This window comes from Ovis aries, chromosome 6 (assembly GCF_016772045.2).
Source record: "Ovis aries strain OAR_USU_Benz2616 breed Rambouillet chromosome 6, ARS-UI_Ramb_v3.0, whole genome shotgun sequence".
NCBI classification, from domain to species: Eukaryota; Metazoa; Chordata; class Mammalia; order Artiodactyla; family Bovidae; genus Ovis; species Ovis aries.
In genome coordinates, this window is record NC_056059.1 from 6,900,861 (window position 1) to 6,919,923 (window position 19,063).

At 42.9% G+C, this 19,063-nt stretch overlaps 1 protein-coding gene across 6 annotated transcripts in view; it reads left to right on the forward strand.

The window, feature by feature from the left end:
- SEC24D (SEC24 homolog D, COPII coat complex component) overlaps positions 1 to 19,063 on the forward strand; it is a 116,683-nt gene that overhangs the window by 26,442 nt on the left and 71,178 nt on the right. For all 6 annotated transcript variants that reach the window (XM_060416691.1, XM_015096356.3, XM_060416693.1 and 3 more), the window contains exons 7-8: positions 2,801 to 2,912; positions 13,672 to 13,799. In XM_060416691.1, coding sequence (XP_060272674.1) covers positions 2,801 to 2,912; positions 13,672 to 13,799 — 240 coding nt within the window. The remainder of the gene's footprint in view (positions 1 to 2,800; positions 2,913 to 13,671; positions 13,800 to 19,063) is intronic.

The window sequence follows — 19,063 nt, forward strand, 5'->3', positions numbered from 1 at the left end:
GACATTCCAGCTTTCTATGCAATATTGCTAGTGGAAAATTCTGAAGGAGATGGGAATACCGGACCACCTGACCTGCCTCTTGAGAAATTTGTATGCAGGTCAGGAAGCAACAGTTAGAACTGGACATGGAACAACAGACTGGTTCCAAATAGGAAAAGGAATATGTCAAGGCTGTATATTGTCACCCTGCTTATTTAACTTATATGTCGAGTACATCATGAGAAACGCTGGGCTGGAAGAAGCACAAGCTGGAATCAAGATTGCTGGGAGAAATATCAATAACCTCAGATATGCAGATGACACCACCCTTATGGCAGAAAGTGAAGAACTAAAAAGTCTCTTGATGAAAGTGAAAGAGGAGAGTGAAAAAGTTGTCTTAAAGCTCAACATTCAGCAAACTAAAATCATGGCATCTGATCTCATCACTTCATGGAAAATAGATGGGGAAACAGTGGATACGGTGTCAGACTTTATTTTTTGGGGCTCCAGAATCACTGCAGATGGTGATTGCAGCCATGAAATTAAAAGACATTTACTCCTTGGAAGGAAAGTTATGAACAACCTAGATAGCATATTAGAAAGCAGAGACATTACTCTGCCAGCAAATGTTCATCTAGTTGAGGCTATGGTTTTTCCAGTGGTCTTGTATGGATGTGAGAGTTGGACTGTGAAGAAAGCTGAGCACCGAAGAATTGACGCTTTTGAACTGTGGTGTTGGAGAAGACTCTTGAGAGTCCCTTGGACTGCAAGGAGATCCAATCAATCTATTCTAAAGGAGCTCAGTCCTGGGTGTTCATTGGAAGACTGATGCTAAAGCTGAAACTCCAGTACTTTGGCCACCTCATGCGAAGAGTTGACTCATTGGAAAGGACTCTGATGCTGGGAGGGATTGGGGACAGGAGGAGAAGGGGACGACAGAGGATGAGATGGCTGGATGGCATCACCGACTCAATGGATGTGAGTTTGAGTGAACTCCGGGAGTTGGTGATGGACTGGGAGGCCTGGCGTGCTGTGTGATTCATGGCGTCGCAAAGAGTCGGACATGACTGAGCGACTGAGCTGAACTGATCCCGTCTTCTCGGCACCACTTTCTGAAAAGACTGACTGTTCTCCATTGTATATTCTTGCTTCTGTTCTTGCAGATTTAACTGCATGTAGGTGTGTGGGTTTATCCCTGGGCTCTGTTCTGTTCCATTGATCCATGTATGGTTTTGTGCCAGTATCACACTGTTTTGATTGTAGTAGCTTTATAGTGTGGTCTGAAGTCTGAGAGAGTTACGCTTCCTGCTTTGTTCTTTTTCCTCAGGATTGCCTGTGGTAATTCTGGGTCCTTTGTGGTTCCATATAAATTTTACGATTGTTTCTCCTACTTCTGTGAAAAATGCTGTGGGCAATACGATAAGGATCACATTAAATCTGTAGATTGCCTTGAGTAGTATGACCAGTTTAACAGTATTAATTCTTCCAATCCAAGAGATTGGATGTCTTTCCATTTCCCTTTGTCTTTCCAGTGTTTCATTGTTAGAGAAATGTAGCAGATTTCTGTATATTAATCTTGTACTCTGCTGCCTTCCTGAGTTCATTTGTTAGCTCTCATAGTGTTGGTATTGAGTGTTTAGGGTGTTCTGTATAAAGTATCATGTCATCTGCATATAGTAACAGTTTTTACCTCCCAGGGGCACAGGGCCTGTGCTGACTCCTCTTTCCTACCCTCATTCTTTCCTATACCGAGTTACAGGGGGCATCGTTCATGCAGCTTTGGCTGTGTATGAGATCTTCTGCCAGCTTTCAGTTAGTGCTCTCTGAGAATTCTCCCACAAGTAGGTGTATTTTTGATGTGTGTGGGAGGGGGTGAGCTCCACGTCCTTCTACGCTGCCATCTTGATCTCCCCTCATGTTAATAGTGTCTTTAAACTGCATGTCCCCCAATGTAAATATTCCACTCTGAATGCTCATCTCATTTCTCCCCACTTTCCCCTCTAAATGTTTACTCCTTCTTTTTTTTTTTTTAAAGTTTCTTGTCACTTTTATCCTGTAAGAAAGAAGTGAGGGCAGGGAGAAGAGAAAAAGAAAGATCCTTTTATTATTAGAATTCCTTGCAGCTGGTCCCTGGACAGTTAAAACAGAAGGACAATATTTTGTGCCTATATCTTCATCGATAAATGTTTTAGTAGAGAAATATAAGGTGTTTCCAAATTAGAGAACAAAACTTTGGGACTTTTCTTTCTTCTCGTCTCTATATGGTAGGCAAAAACCACATGGGAACACTTGATATGGTTTGTTTCTTATGTCTCAAGGAGCAGGGATGTGGTGGGGGAAACTCGAAAGGCAGATTAAAGATATAGAGGGATTTGAGGAGAAAAGTCAGGGCTTCTTTAAGTTATATGTTGCAAATCATTTCTTCTGAATTTAATTATTTTTAGCTTTTTGGAGTTTTCTTTAACTGCAGAAAGTATTTTATTTTTTAAATATTATTTTCAATTTCATTTCCAGTGAGAATCCTTTCCCAAAGAACTCTTACCTGTGATCCCAAGAAACAAATTGAATCAAAATAGATTTCCGTGAAAGATCAGAGTTGGAGCTCAAGAGTATTACAGAATAGAATTTGGAAGCTGCTGGCTTAAGGCTGTGAAAGTAAACAAAAGTGAGGCTGAAGATATGATGGATTCTTAGTGAGAGTTTGATTTGAAATCAGCTGAAGGGATTTAGAAAATGCCTGTGCGTGCGTGTGTGTATAACGAGAGGGAAATGTTGAGAGGTCTAAACTGACTTTAACTTGCCCTTGATCTCTTACTTACAGATCCAGGTGATCGAGAGTGACAGAGCCGCCCGAGGGGGACAAGTTTACGCCACCAACGCCAGAGGCCAGATCCCTCCACTGGTCACTACAGACTGTGTGATACAAGACCAAGGTATTCTTCTCTCAGCTGCGTTTCTGATTGAGGTCTTAGTATTTTTCACCATTTTTTTTTAAAAGCAAATGCACAGATACCCTCCAATAATGGTTTCACTGATGGACCACCCCTTTATAGCTGGTAACAGGAACTAATTTGTCATTAATCAAATATGGAGAAGGCACTGTCAGCTGAGTTCTTGTCAAAATCAACAAGTTTAAGAAAATTTAAAATTTTAATTTGTGGGTTTAAATTTGTTCATGACCTACTTTGGTTTATTTACTACAGTGAGAACCTGGCAGGGTGGCATGAGCAGACGGTAGGGAATTCAATATTTGACTTAATTAAGCCAGCAGACTTGGTTCTAGCCCCAGTGACATTTTTAAAATAAGTCCTTTAATGTTTTGGGCTCTGGTTTCCCATTTTAAAACTGGATGAGGAGAGGCTGAGCTCTGTCCCTACTGACTCTATCCCATATTTGTTAATGGTTTCATATTTCTGTTAGACTTTGTCCAGGTTTAATCAGGGAATATATTATTCTGTTTGTGGCAAGTTAAAATAGAGCCTGATGCAGTGTGCCATCTCAGATTCTGAATTTAATGGAGTATATACTCGGTTCTAGAAATACAGCATTGGTACACAAGCAGGTGTGTCATCTCATCTCAGAGTTGCTGAGTCAGCCAGTCTCCTGGTGGGACCCCCGTCTTGTGAGTCCATCCTGTGTTCTGCCTTCAGCACAGTCCTTTCAGAGCGTGCAGCACCGTGAGGCACAAAGAGCTCTGATTGGGAGTTTGGCATGCCTGCATGCAGACCCAGGTTCTCTCCCTTACTGTCCTGAGCTTTGCTTATCTCATCTCTGTGAACCTCAGCGTTGCCCTCTGTAAGATGTGAGGACTAAGACCTGCCCTCCAGGGTCAGCGTGAGGATTAGAGGTGACTCTCTGTGTGCCGTGTGTGTCTGTGTCTGTATGCTTGCGTCGTTGTTCAGCCACTAAGTCATGTCCAGTTCTTTGTGACCCCATGGACTGCAGCAAACCCGGCTTCCCTGTCCTTCACCATCTCCTGGAGCTTGCTCAAACTCATGGCCATTGAGTCAGTGATGTCATCCAACCATCTCATCCTCTGTTGCCCCCTTCTCCTCCCGCCTTCAGTCTTTCCCAGCATCAGGGTCTTTTCCAATGAGTCAGCTCTTTGCATCAGGTGGCCAAAGTATTGGAGCTTCAGCATCAATCCTTCCAGTGAATATTCAGGATTGATTTCCTTCAGGACTGACTGGTGTGCATGCATGGAAGTATCTTTATATGTGTGTATAAAGGTCTACATTCTTGACCTGTAGAAAGGGTTGATATAGATTACAGATGATGTTACTGTTAGAGATACTACTATTAAAACAGACTTCAGATTACTTCATTTCCTCTATTGAAAGTGATTTGTTCCCGATTACTTACAGAATCCATCCAAACTTGTTAAATGAATTCATATTTATTCGGTACTTAAGACCTGATAGGTTGAGCTATATGAAATTGCTAATTTTTTCTGTTTTGTTGACTGACAAAAATGGCAGTTTCATTTCAGCCTAATAGTAAGTGTTACATTTGTATTTTTTAATATTTTAGTTGGAGGCTCTTTATAGGCCTAATGAATATTCCTTACCAGCCTCATCTCTCACCTGTTTCTTTCTTTATATCTGCCTCAGCCAAACTAAACTCACCCCCTTCCCCTCATGTCACTAATTCTCACTTTGTGAGAATCTCTGCAACAGATTAGTACTGCAACAGATTAGTACTGTTTTTGTTCACCATTGTACCCCTAGAAATTCATCTGATACCTAGAATATAATGGTCACCCAACAAATATTTAGTGAACAAATGTACTTGGTATATATAACTCTAACCCTTTTAGTTGGGAAATTCTTAGTTCTTCCAAACTCAATTTAATTTTCCCTTTGAAATCTCCTCTAATTTCTTCCCCCACAGTGCTTCATAGACACTGCTGTTATAACCCTGTTCCATTAAATTTTACTGTGGTTTGGGTCATCTTTCCTACAAGGCTGTGAGCTACTTAGAGCAGGATCATACTTGTTCATTCATTCATTCGCTTACTCATTCAGCAAATATTCAACACCCGTTACCCTTGTGGTTAATATTTATTAAGTGTTTGCTGTGTGTTAAGATGGCTTCTGAATACTTTATGTGTATTAATTCATTTAATCCTCCCTGTAACTTACTGAGATAGGCATTAATCTCCTCTTTATTTCACAGAATGTGAAACCAAAGCACAGAATGCTTAGGTAATTCACCAAGATACTCACCCCAGTTCAGTTCAGTCGCTCAGTCGTGTCCGACTCTGTGCGACCCCATGAATCGCAGCACGCCAGGCCTCCCTGTCCATCACCATCTCCCGGAGTTCACTCAGACTCACATCCATCGAGTCCGTGACGCCATCCAGCCATCTCATCCGGGGTCGTCCCCTTCTCCTCCTGCCCCCAATCTCCATTCTGATGCCAGAAGCCATGCTCTTAACTACTCACCTACTGCCTCAATTCAGAAGTAAAAGACACGGTGCTGTTCTTTCCTTTGTTTGGCTATGCCGTGCAACATGTAGGATCTCAGTTCCCTGCCCTGGGATCAAACCTCTGCCCCCTGCACTGGGAGCCGAGTCTTAACCCCTGGGCCACAGGGAAAGCCCCATGGTCTTATTCTTAGATGAGTGCACGATCTGACAGGGAAAAGATATAATTACATATTAATGTTATAATCGTATGGTAATGTTATAAGGATAAAATGCACTTTGCTGTGGGAACTTAGACATGCGGTAACTGGCCCAGCCTGTGCTGCTAGAGCGGGGCCAACCAAGCTGAGCCTCGAGTGAGCAGGTGTGGACCAGAACACGAGTGGGGAGCTTGGGCGAGAAGGTCGGCAGCCCGCAGAGACGGCTGTGCTGAGGTCTGGCAGTGTGTTAAGGAGCAACACCTGCAGAGTTTTCCGTTTTGGTATTTTTTTTTTTAACATAGAGGTGGTTTTTTAAAAATTGTGGTTAAATACATAACAAAATAGAATTTGCTGTGTTAATCATTTTAAGTATCCAGTTCACAGTGTTGTGCAACCATCATGATTATCCATTGCCAGAGCTTTTTCATCGGTCTACGCTGCAACTCTCTACCCAATAAACCACTGCTCCCCATTCCCCCACTCTGCCAGTCCCTGGGGTCTTCTGTTTCACTTTCCGTCTCTGAATTTGCCCCGTCTAGATGCCTCGTGTAAGTGGATTCATGTACTGTTTGTCCTTTTGTGTCTGGCTTACTTCACTTGGCATGTATTGTCAAACTTTGTCCATGTCGTAGCGTGTATCAGAAGTTCATTCCTTTTAAGGCTGCAGGATACTCACTCTTATGTATATACTGCCTTTTGTTTGTCCATTCATCTTTTGAAGGACATTTGGGTTGTTTCCGTCTTTCGACTACAGTGCGCAGCTGTAGCCACGAACACTGGTGTACACGCGTCTCTGGGAGTCCCTCCTCCAGTTCTCTCGGGTATATACCCAGGAGGGGAACTGCTGGGTCATCTAGTCCATACAGGGGAAGCGTAGGAGGAAGGAGTGGAAAGAGGAGGGAGGAGGTGGCGAGGTCTTGATTATCATCAGCTCTCCACAGCCTGCAGCCCAGCCCTTGGCAAGAACAGAGAGCTGCCTGGCATGGAGAGAGCCCTGCAGTTGGGCAAGTCACACCCGTTTGCTGTGAAGCCCCTTTCTCTGGCTTATTTGCAGTTATTTATTAGTAGACTTCTTAAAATTTTATTTTTTTTAATTGAAGTTAAATTGATTTACAGTATCATGTTAGATCCAAGTATAAAGCAGAATGATTCAGTTTTTATATATATTCTTTTTCAGATTCTTTTCCATTGTAGTTTATTATAAAATTTTGAGCATAGTTCCCTGTGCCATAGAGTAGGTCCTCTTTGGTTATTTTATATGTAGTAGTATGTATGTGTTACTCCCAACTTCCTAATTTACCCCTTGCCACTCCCTTTCTGCTTTGGTAGCCTTTAGTTCGTTTTCTATGTCTGTGGTTCTGTTTCTGTTTTATAAATAAGTTCGCTTGTGCCAAATTTTAGATTCCACGTATAAGTGACATCATATAATATTTGTCTCTGACTTCACTTCACTTCACGTGATGATCTCTGGGTCCATCCATGTTGCTGCAGATGGCAGGATTTGTTTTCTATGGCTGAGTAATATTCCCTTGTATATATGTCCCACGTCTTTATCCACTCGTCTGTTAATGGACATTGGGTTGCTTCCATGTCTTGGCTATTATAAAGAGTGCTGCAGTGAACCTGGGGTGCATGTATCTTTTTTTTTTCCCCCCCAGGTTTATTTATTATTTTATTTTATTTTATTTATTTATTTTTAGTTTTTTATTTTTTAAATGTTAAAATCTTTAATTCTTACATGCGTTCCCAAACATTTGAATTAGTTTTCATCTTTTTCCAGATACATACTCAAGAGGGACATCAGTGGGCCAAGTGGTAACTCTAGTTTTAGTTTTTAAAGGAATCTTCATACTATTCTCCATAATGACTGTACCAGTTATATTTCCACCAGCAGAGTAGAGGGTTCCCTTTTCTCCACATCCTCTTTAGCATTTATTATTTATAGACTTTTTTAATATGGCCTTTCCGACTGGTGTGAGGTGACGCCTCATTATAGTTTTGTCATGCATTTCTCTAATGATTAGTGATGTTGAGCATCTTTTCATGTGGGCTTTTAGCCACCTGTCTGTCTTATTGCTGTTACTTATTAGTAGACTTCTTAAAATTTTATTTTTTTTAATTGAAGTTAAATTGATTTACAGTATCATGTTAGGTCCAAGTGTAGAGCAGAATGATTCAGTTTTATATATATAGTCTTTTTCTTTGGAGAAATGTCTGTTTAGATCTTCTGCCCATATTTTGATTAGGTTGTTTGTTTTTGTGATATTGAGCTGTATGAGCGGTTTGTATATTTTAGAGATTAATCCCTATTGGTTGCATCATCTGCAAATATTTTCTCTTTTTCTGTAGGTTGTCTTTTTGTTTTGTTTATGGTTTCCTTTATTGTACAAAAACTTTTCAGTTTAATCAGGTTCTATTTGTTTCTTTTTGTTTTTATTTCCAGTACTGTAGGAGACAGATCCAAAAAAAATATTGCTGTGATTTATGTCAAAGAGCATTCTGCCCATATTTTCCTCTAGGAGTTTTATAGTTAGTGTTCAGTCTTACATTTATTGATGGGTCTTTAATCCCTTTTGAGTTTATTTGCTTGTTTAGTGTTAGAGAATGTTCTAATTTCATTCTTTTCCTGTAGCTGTCCAGTTTCCCTAGCACGACCTTTTCCAGACACGGGTTTTATCGACTGATCTGTGGCTCTGCTGGGTCTCCGTCGCTGCGAGGTTTCTCTCTGTAGTCGTGATCGGGGGCTGCTCTCCAGCTGCGGCCTGTGGGCTTGTCGCTGCCGTGCTTCTCTGGTTGTGATGCGCAGGCTTCAGCAGTTGCAGCTCCCGGGCTCTAGAGCACAGGCTCGGTTGTGGCACGTATCTTCCCGGACCAGGGATCAAACCCGTGTCTCCTGCATTGGCAGGTGGGTTCTGTACCACTGAGCCGCCGGGGACTCCCCTAGCACCACTTACTGAAGAGAGTGCCTTTTCTTCATTGTATATTCTTGACTCCTTTGTCATAGATAAATTGACCCTAGGTGCATGGTTTTATTTCTGGATATTAGTAGTCTTTTTAGTATGAAACCCATGAGTCTCAGAGACATAGAAACTCACAGATGTAAGTAAAGTGTTGAGACTGAAGGAATCTTGGACTTCATCTGCCCTGCCCTCTCACTTTGCAGATGTGAGCTCACTAAGGTCCTGGTAGGTTAAGTGATTCGCCCAGGGCTGCACAGCTGGTTAGCAGAGAAGCCGATAAAGAGGCGCACCTGCTTTAAGAATATCACTTCTTTGCCTTTGGCCGCAGGGTCTGCTTTAAGACTCCATTTCTCCCTTGATTCTGTGCTTCTGCCTGGCCCACAAGGTCCTGTTCAAGCAGTGCATCCCTTGTTTAGTCGCCTGTGGCCCGTGGGTAGAACTCATTGCCTCCCTCGGGCCACTCTGTAGTCGATTTGGTCTTCTGTGACTCCTACCTGCCATGTTGCGATTGTCCGCTTCACTTGCTCTATTTGTTTATTGCTGGCTTGTTGGTCTGCATTGCTGCGTGGGCCTTGGTCTGCTCGTGGCGAGTGGGGGCTGCCCTCCCGGTGCAGTGCGTGGGCTGCTCACTGCGGTGGCCGCTCTTGTCGAGTGCAGGCCCTCGGGCAGGTGGACTCGGGAGCTGCAGCCCCTGGGCTGGCCCTGTGGCGCGTGGGGTCTTCCCGGACCAGGGACTGAACCTGTGTCTCCTGCGTCGGCAGGTGGGTTCTTTACCCCTGAGCCACCAGGGATGCCCCCAATTATCTGCTTTATTATCATTCTCTTCTACCAGACCTTAAAGCCAGAGGCTTCACCCTCTCCTGCCTCTAAGCCTCTAACTTGGGAATGACCTTCATAAATATTTGTTGAATGAATAAGTTACTGAATGTTTTTTAGTCAGTCTATCCCATATGTTTCTTTACTAAGCATATCAAGGGATTTTGGATCTTAATTACCAAGGTTGCTATAAACATGCCTTTCATGCCCCACTTTTGCATACCTGCGTAAGAAACAAATTCTTCATTGGTTTTTAAAAATTTATTCTTTGTGTGCAGTAGCTTCTTGTAACAAGTTTGTTTAGTCACCTTCATGAACTTGTTCATATGCATATTGCATTGTAAAAAATAAGATTTTTAAAGATAACAAATGCTCAATTTCAGTGTATTATTGGAAATGTTAACTACTGAAGTTGAGTACAATGAACAATTAAAGTACACTTTAAAATATTCAAAAATTCTTATTTCCCACTGTGTGTAACATTGTGTGATGATGAGGAGGAAGGTTTTATCTAAGTTATATCAGATATACAATAATAAGAGTTCAAGTTTACATTTATCACCTAGTATTTCTCCTATTCCTGATGTCCGAACTCTTGTTTTACCCCATGTCAGTATTCACTTGGACTCTACCTGTCTCTGATCTCTCTTCCTGCTCCCAGAAGCTCTCTAGTACATTCTGAATAATTTCCTTCGGGTATTCATTAATTTGATCATATGCGTGGCTCAGTGGTAAAGAGTCCACCTGCCAGTGCAGGAATCACAGGAGACGCAGGTTGGGTCAGGAAGATTCCCTGGAGGAGGAAATGGCAACCCGCTCCAGTGTTCTTGCCTGGGAAATCCTATGGACAGAGGACCCTGGCTGGCTGCAGACCATGGGATCACAAAGAGCAGGACACAGCTGAGCACACACACACACACGCATTGCTGAAAAATGTCCCATCATTGCCCAAGGGAAAACAGGATTGGTCTTAACTCTTGTCCAAATTCACGGCTTCATGACCTGGACCCAACTGGTCTGGGACGTAGGAGAGACTGTAGGTTCTAATACCATGTTTGCCACTTCTGACCCTTTGACTTTGGTAAGTCACTTAACATCCCGGTGTCTCAGTTTACTCCTCTGTAAAATGGGATCATAGGGTATCAGGGTCATAGGCAATTGTGAGACTAAAATGAATTTACATATAGCGATCTTAGAATGATGCCTAATCCATTGGCATTGATTGTTATTATCCTTGTTGCTAGTACCACATTTCTCCCCTTTATCAGACTCTCTGCAGCAGGGCCCCCAAACTGGATTCAGCCTACAGACACATTATTTTGTTATACAGAATAATTTATTTCTGTTTGAATTAGTTGCCATTATATAAAAATCAAAATTTTTATGTAAAAATCCAGATTTCTGTCTGGTCCCCCCAAAATGTAAAATAGATTAAATATGAAAGGAAGCTCAGCTTCTTGGGTCCAGCCTTCCCCTTGTTCCCGGCCCACCTGTGCAGGGAGGTGTGGCCAGAGAAAGGCCAAAGAAAGGATGAGAGGTTGCAGACCCCCAGCAGAGTGACCGCTCATCCTTCTTTCAGCTGGCTCTTACCTCCTCCTTTCTGAGAAGAGGACACAACCAGAGAACTTCAATGGAGTCTCACCATCGCATCAGCCCCTGTTCATCATATGGCCTTGTGCTCTGCCTTCTGACTCTTGGCCATAAATGTGCTGCAGTTGAAATCCCCTACTGTGTGCCACTCAAGTGTACTGCTACCCTAAGTCTCCCCCCTCTCTCTTACGTCTTTAATGTTTCTCTTTATACATGATGATTCCCGTCTTTTACAAAGCCTTCTCCTATGTTAAACAGAGTTTTCTCGATCCACCTCCTTTACCAACTCCCCTTTCTTTGCTCTTGGGTGATGCTCCGTGCAGGGCAGCAAAGGAGACAGAGAAGTGCAGAACAGACCTTTGGAGGCGGTGGGAGGAGAGGGTGGGATGATTTGAGAGCATAGCGTTCAAACACACGTATCGCCGCATGTGAAACGGATAAGCAGTGCGGCTTTGCTGTGTTACGGAGGGCACACAAGCTCGTGCCTTCTGCAGCCTGGGGGCGCAGTGGGGGTAGGGGGCACAGGGATACCTGTGGCTGACTCGAATTGATGTGTGGCAGAGATCATCACAGAATTGTAAAGTAATCATCTGCCAATTAAAGTAACTGTATTAAAAACCTTGAAAGGATTATTGCATATTCAGCACCTGCCTCTCTCTTCTAAACTCACTGTGCGCAGCCTCCCTACCCTCCTCCTCCTCCTTACCCCACTGTCCCACCGAAAGTCTCTCTCCCAGCTCTCCAGCCCCCTCCAGCCCGCAGTCATGTTGACCTGGCGTCAGCACCTGCACATCCAGTCCCGCCTCTTCCTCGGTGTGCTTTCTTCACCTCCAGCACCCCCAGACTCCCTCGTTTTTGCACTTCTTGGCCCTTCTGCTGGTTTCTCCTCGTCTCCTGGCTTCTTTGTGTCAGAGGACTCAGGCCTCGGTCCTCGCTCCGCTCTTCTCTGGCCGCTTTGTGGTGTTTAATCTAGTTTCCTGGCTTCAAATACTGTTTATGTGCCCAGAACTCCCAAATGTGTTTCTCCGTCTCAGCTTTCATCCCAGCGCCGAGACCTTGTGTGTCTGATTGCTTACTCAGCGTCACTGCTTGATCACCTAGTGGATTTCCCAGATGGACATGCCCGGAGCCAGATTCCTGGTTTTCACCCACGGGCTCAAGAAAACCCCTTCCCTTCCCGGAGCCTTCCTCTGGTCAGTTCGTGGCAACTTCATGCTTCTGACTCCTCAGGCTGAAAACTTCGGAGTCTCCTGCATCGAGCTGATATGATCTCTGTGACGTCTCTGAATTCCTCCCCAGCTGCCCCAGGAGCCTCATCCCAGTCTCACTGGCCTCCTGACATTCCTCTGCCAGCCCAGGCACGCGCTGTCCCCAGACACCTGCGAGCAAATCCCCTCCCACTTTGGAGCCTTTGCTCCAGTGATGCCTTTGAAGAAGACCAATTCTGTAAAATTCTGTTTAAAATTGCAGTCTTTTCCCACTGTGGTACCCCTCCCCGAGAGGTGCTTTTTTCCCATAACGTTTGTCATCGTCTAAGGTCCTGTGTAATTTATTGGTTTTATTTTAGGTCTGTTATTGTCTTTGTCCTCTGCAAGAACATAAACTCTACAAGGAAGCACCTAGGACAGCATCTAGCAGACAATCAATACACGCTTGTTTGATAATTACGTTCTTTTGCCAAAATATACTATGATTTAATTGTTCAGCTTATTTTAGATACGTTGTTCTAGTGATTTAGAAATATTCATGCCATGGATATTGGGTTTTTAAATTTATTTTTAATTGCAGGATAATTGCTTTACAATGCTGTGTTGGTTTCTGCCACAAGTATACATATATCCCCTCCCTCTTGAGCCTTCCTCCCACTCTCCCATCCCACTCCCTAGGTTTTCACAGAGCACTGGGGTGAGCTCTCTGTGTTATATGGCAGTTGTCCGCTGGCTATCTGTTCCATGCATAGTGATGTGTCCCAGCGCTACGCTCTAAATCTGCTCCTCCCTCTCCTTCCCTCACTGGGCCCGCAGGTCTGTTCTCTGTGTGTCTCTATACCTGCCCTGCAAATAAGTTCATCAGTGCCATTCCCATGGGTATTGTTTTAATACTCATGCGTGCCGACTGAAGTGACTTAGCAGCAGCAGCATGCTATGCAAAAAATATTTGGTCAGGAAACTTGGTGTGTTTTAGAAATAGATTCGAGTGTTTTTAAAATTTTTCTGTTATAAATAGAATTTTAATTTCTAAATTGAATCACAAGTTAAGGAGGAGAACATGGTCAAGCGGAATTCTATTTGACGCAGTATAACTAGCTGATAGGAAATGGTATACAAATGCTTACCTTTCTCATAACAGATGTATTGATAGGAGAGGATGAAGAAGAAATTTTATTCTTATGTTTTGTGTCTTTGCTTTACTTTTCCCATTGAATCTAAATACCTCTCAAATCTCTGAGTGGCTGTGTTAATACCCTGCTTATGGAAAATGATAATTTAAAATCTTTTACACTTTTGCAGCAGTATTTAGTGTCTTATTTTACAAGAAACTATAGTGTGCCTAGAGTATAGATCATAAAATTATACAGTGCTCCTTTTTATTTGTTAGAAATCATGAAGCTTTACAAATAAGGCAATGCATTACCTAGACGTGCCTTTATAAATATTTAAATACAGGGCACATTTTGAGTCTGCATCATTGACCGTTTCAGGCAATGCCAGTCCTCGGTACATCCGCTGCACCACGTACTGTTTTCCCTGCACGTCAGATATGGCCAAGCAAGCTCAGATCCCGTTAGCCGCCATCATCAAGCCCTTTGCCACAATCCCTTCAAATGAGGTAAGTGATGAAAATAGCAATTCAGTAATTTAATAACTCTGAAATTCCTCTTTTGTCATTATTTTCCTGTATATTTTTCTGTATTGTAAACAGAAAACTGGAGCGTGAAAAACATGTAGTCCATTCAATTCATTAAGTAAACCGAGAACCAACCGTATAGCACAGGAGACTCTGCGTAATGCTCTATGGTTACTTAAATGGGAAGAAAACCCCCAAACGAGGGAATGTGTATGTATATACACACACATATATATATAGCTGACTCACTTGGCTGTACCACAGAAACTAACACAACATTCTGAGGCAACTAAACCCCAATTTTTAAAAAGTAAGAAGAAAGAGAAAAGAATCTGATAAACTGTGTTTTTTTTGGCATCCTGTATTCCAAACACAGATGGGGTAGGTCTCTATTTGGCCTGTTGTAACAATGTACATGAGCTGTAGCCTGCCAGACTCCTCTGTCCATGGAATTCCCCAGGGAAGAATACTGGAGTGGGTAGCCAGCCGTTCCCTTCTCCAGGGGATCTTCCCAACCCAGGGATCGAACCCAGGTCTCCTGCATTGCAGGCAGATTCTTTACCAGCTGAGCTACCAGGGAAGCCCCTGGTTTGTGTCATTGGAAAAGTCCCTGATGCTGGGAAAGATTGAGGACAGAAGGAGAAGAGCGCGTCAGAGAATGAGATGGCCTGATGGCATCACTGATGCAATGGACATGAACTTGGGCAAACTTTAGGAGATGGTGAGGGACAGAGAAGCCTGGCATGCTCAGTCCATGGGATTGCAGAGTCAGACACAACTGGTGGCTCAACAACAGCAACAGCAATGCACATATACAGGAAATACAGACTGTCAGAAAATGACAGGTACCCACACCTCTTGTGAAGTCTTTATGCCCTCGCTCAGCACTGCAGCTTCGAGGTGCTCTGGTAAAAGGGAGATAATGCAGGCTGAGGTCCTTGGTCTTGCTACATCTGCTTTAGTAATCTCTGGGCCAGGGCGCTCATCAACCCCTGTCTAAACTCAGCAGGATTAGAAAGCATGAGGTGGATCAGTTGTATCCTTAGCTGAGAAAGGTGTTCCCAATTTATAGTTGCCATGCTGTGTGTTACGCTCGGTTGCTTTAGTCATGTCTGACTCTTTGCTACCCCATGCCTGTAGCCCACCAGGCTCCCCTCATGGAGTGTTCCAGACAAGAATACCGGGGTGGGTTGCCATTTCCTCCTCCAGGGGATCTTCCTGACCCAGGGATCGAACCCAGGTCTCCTGCATTGGCAGGTGGATTCTTTACCACTGAGCCACCTGGGAAGCCCCCAGTTTATAGTTAAGTGGCGACAAAGATAAGTGGTGTGTATTTAAGATCTCTGATATTAGGATGCTGTTAGTGGGTCCTGGGATTAGGACGTCCACTCTCTGTAGCTGCCGTTCCTCCTTTTGTTGCCCCTGAGTGGTGGATGCCCACATGCACAGGGAGATAGACACGAGGTCCTGTAGCAAAGCTGGTCAGGTGGGGGCTGAAGGGAAGCCTTACTCAGGCTGGAGCTGTGACTGTAACCTTGCGGTGGTCCAGTAAATTAGGCTGAGCTCTGGATTCTATTTGCTCGCTAAAAGCTGAAGCATAGATGCTTTCCCAAGTTAAACCTGACTTGGCTCTGATCCTTTGAGATTGCTGACCTGATGCTTACCTAGTAGCACCTGAGTGAGAAGTAGAGTCTCTCTGCTGCTGCTGCTGCTGCTGCTAAGTCGCTCAGTTGTGCCTGACTCTCTGCGACTCCATAGACGGCAGCCCACCAGGCTCCCCCATCCCTGGGATTCTCCAGGCAAGAACACTGGAGTGGGTTGTCATTTCCTTCTCTAATGCATGAAAGTGAAAAGTGAAAGTGAAGTTGCTCAGTCATGTCTGACTCTTAGTGACCCATGGACTGCAGCCTACCAGGCTCCTCCGTCCATGGGATTTTCCAGGCAAGAGTACTGGAGTGGGGTGCCATTGCCTTCTCCAGAGCCTCTCTAAGAGAGAACAAATCTACTGTTTCTTGGGCCTGTCACACCAGCTGGGACCCGGGGTAAAGTGACCTGGGAAGGGGTGGGGGCTGCTCTATGACCCCTCAGAGAAGGAAGGAGGAGGAGAGAGGCAGTGTCCGCGTGCACAGTGGCTTCCGTCCCCTTTGAGATGTTCACTCAGTCTTTTTATGGGTGCAGCAGAATGCCACCATCTCCGCTGAGAGCACAGTGAACTGGGTTAGAGTTGGGCATGGAAGAGGCACTGCGTTGTTCCTGGAAGCCAGTCTTACATGCAGTTATGGTCTCATAAATTGAGAGGTACATTCAGTATTTGCTTCTTTTAGGGATGGTGTCTTTAGTGATGGTCCCAGAAATTTAATATAATGCTCCTAAGTGGAAGTGTTAGTTGCTCAGTCATGGCTAACTCTTTGTGACCCCATGGACTATAGCCGCCAGACTCCTCTGTCCATGGGATTTCACAGGCAAGAATACTGGAGTCGATTGCCATTTCCTTCTCCAGGGGATCTTCCAGAACCAGGGATCTCCCGAGTGTCCTGCATTGCAGGTGAATTCTTCACCACTCTGCCACCTAAGAGGCCCCATCAGTGTATCTACTCTGTTAGTGATGGACATCTGGCTATTTCTGCTTTTCGGCTTTTGTGAATAAAGCGGCTTCTATAAATACTCTAGTGCAAGTGTTTCTATGGACACGTATTCGTTTCTCTTGGATTAATAGCTGTGAGCAGATTGCTGGCTGATGGGGAACCATGTTTATTTAGGTTTATAAGAAAGTGCCAGACCATTTTCCAAAGTGGTTATATGATTTTGTAGTCTTTTCAGTGTGGTGTCAGAGTTCCAGTTGCTCTGCATTCTCTCCAACCTTTGGTATTGTCGTCTTTTTAATTTTGGCAGTTCTGACTGCTGTGTAGTAGTATCTGTGAGAGAGATTTCTTAAAGTTTAACCTTGATCCTTTGAACAAAATTTAAAGTGTCAGTGAGTAATACATCAGTGTACATGCCACCATCATTAACAGATGTTAACGTTTTGTCGTATTTGACTAAGATAATTTTCTAAGAATTAAAACTTCATAGGATATCTCTTCTTTCATCCCACTCTAGGCACAAACACTAATGAATTCAGTGTGTATCCTTCCTATACATGTGGATTTTATATATTTGACTTCATATATATGTGTCTATAACAATATGTAGTATTTTTTGCTTTTTAATGAATCAGTTACTTTTAAATAGGGAACATACAAACATTCAAAAGATGAAAATGGTATACAGTGAAAAAGGTTCTTTCCTACCCCTCCGCCCTACCTTTACAATTTTTACTCATTCTTTGTGATTCCTTCTAGAAATAAGTATGCATATACCAGCATATCAATATCCATCCTTTAAAGATAAATGTATAAGTGACAGTGTAGCATACTGTCACCACTCCACTCCACCGCTGGCTGGATGAAAGTCTGGGTCACCAAGGGTTTAGGTCTTCTTGGCAGCCTTCCCTCTTGCGGTTTCCGTGACGCCCTCCTGGTGTATCTTTTCCAGCCTCAGAGGGAGGGAGCATTTTAGTTCCTTTTGTTATCATCCTGACTTCTAATCCTGGGGCTCATTAAGGCTTGAGTTTGAGTTTCCTCTTTTTTTCTTTCCTCCTCCTTTTCTATTTTTTAAAGTATGAAAATATGAAAACACATTTATAGGAGACTTGGAAAATACAGAACAAAGTTACATATAGTTCCACTGTATATTGCAATTATTTTTTAAGTAGATAAATTAAGATTTTTAGTTGGAATTTCAATATGAAACTCTCAAAAATTAATAGAATGAATATATAGAAGAGTAGATTTAGTAGACCTGAAAAGCACCATGAACCAATTCAACGTAATTAAGATTTATACAGTTTTCACACAGCAGTAGGATAAACTGGGAGACAGTGGAGTATATCTAGGGACATAAAACAAGTGCAAAAGTTTCTTGGTCTAAAGGTATTGAAATCATGCCGAGTCTATTCTCTTATCACTGTGGAATTATGTTAAAAGCCAGTATCAAAATATATTTGAAAATAACTCGGGGTCTCCTCTTTTTTCTCTTAGACTCTGTACCCCCCCAAAGACTAAGTATCATCTGTAACAGTTACTGATGAGAAGAATAATAGTCATAACTTATAAAGCACTTAGTGAACACAGACATTTTTAAATATATGTTCATTTAGTTAATTCTCACACCAGCCTACTTATTGTTCCATTTTTGGAATAAGGAAGCTGAGGCACAGAGTTAGATAACTCTTAAGACCAGTAGCTAATAAATATTACCTAAGACCAGTGGCTACTAAGTAACAGAGCTGGGATTCCAAGCCAGGTGGTCAGAGGCCAGGTCCTTATAAGTCCCTGCACTATTGCCCTCATTCATTCCTTCCTGCATCTGTAGCCCCACCTCCACATACCCAGATGCCTTTCTAGAATCTCCTTGGGTACCTCTTAGAACCCTCAGACTTAACATGTTCAAAAGTGAATTTCTGATCTCTGCACCCTAAACCTGTTCATTCTTCCACCTATCCATAAATGGCACTATCATTTATTTAGTTCCTGTCAGAAGCCCCAGGCTAAACAGTTATAGTTAATAATAGAGAATAAGGGGTATGCTGATTTTTAAAACATATTTACTTGGCTGCACCAGATCTTAATTGTGGCATGTGGGATCTAGTTCCCTGACCAGGGATCGAACCTGGACCACCCCCATTGGGAGCATGGGGTCTTAGCCACTGGACCACCAGGGAGTTCCTGATATTTTATATTTATAAACTGTGATCAAGGAAATAAGTTTTAAAGTTTGTTTCTTAAAGAAAATGGATTGCATGAATACTGTTATCCTCCTTCTGAATAGCATCCTAATTTCTTTGCCTCTAGAATAAATGACTTGCTTATTTTTAGGTATAGTAAAAGTTTAAGATTTTATTCCTTATCTAATATTGCCACTATTGCTGCAATTAAAAAAAAGATATCCTTCAAGATATCCTGATTTGGCATCTATCGCAAGGATTTATTTAGTATAGCTTTTTTTTTTTTTAAAGTCAGTTCTGTTGTTTGACAGAACCTTTAAAGCATGTCATTGTGTTAGCAACGGACTATAAAAATAAACCTAACCCAAGTGGTTACTACCCGAGAATGTTCCCCGTGAGCATTTGCTTTGGAGATGTATGCTATTTCCAAGGACATATCTGTGTCATCTTTGTTTAATATTTCATGTTCCTTATCATAAAT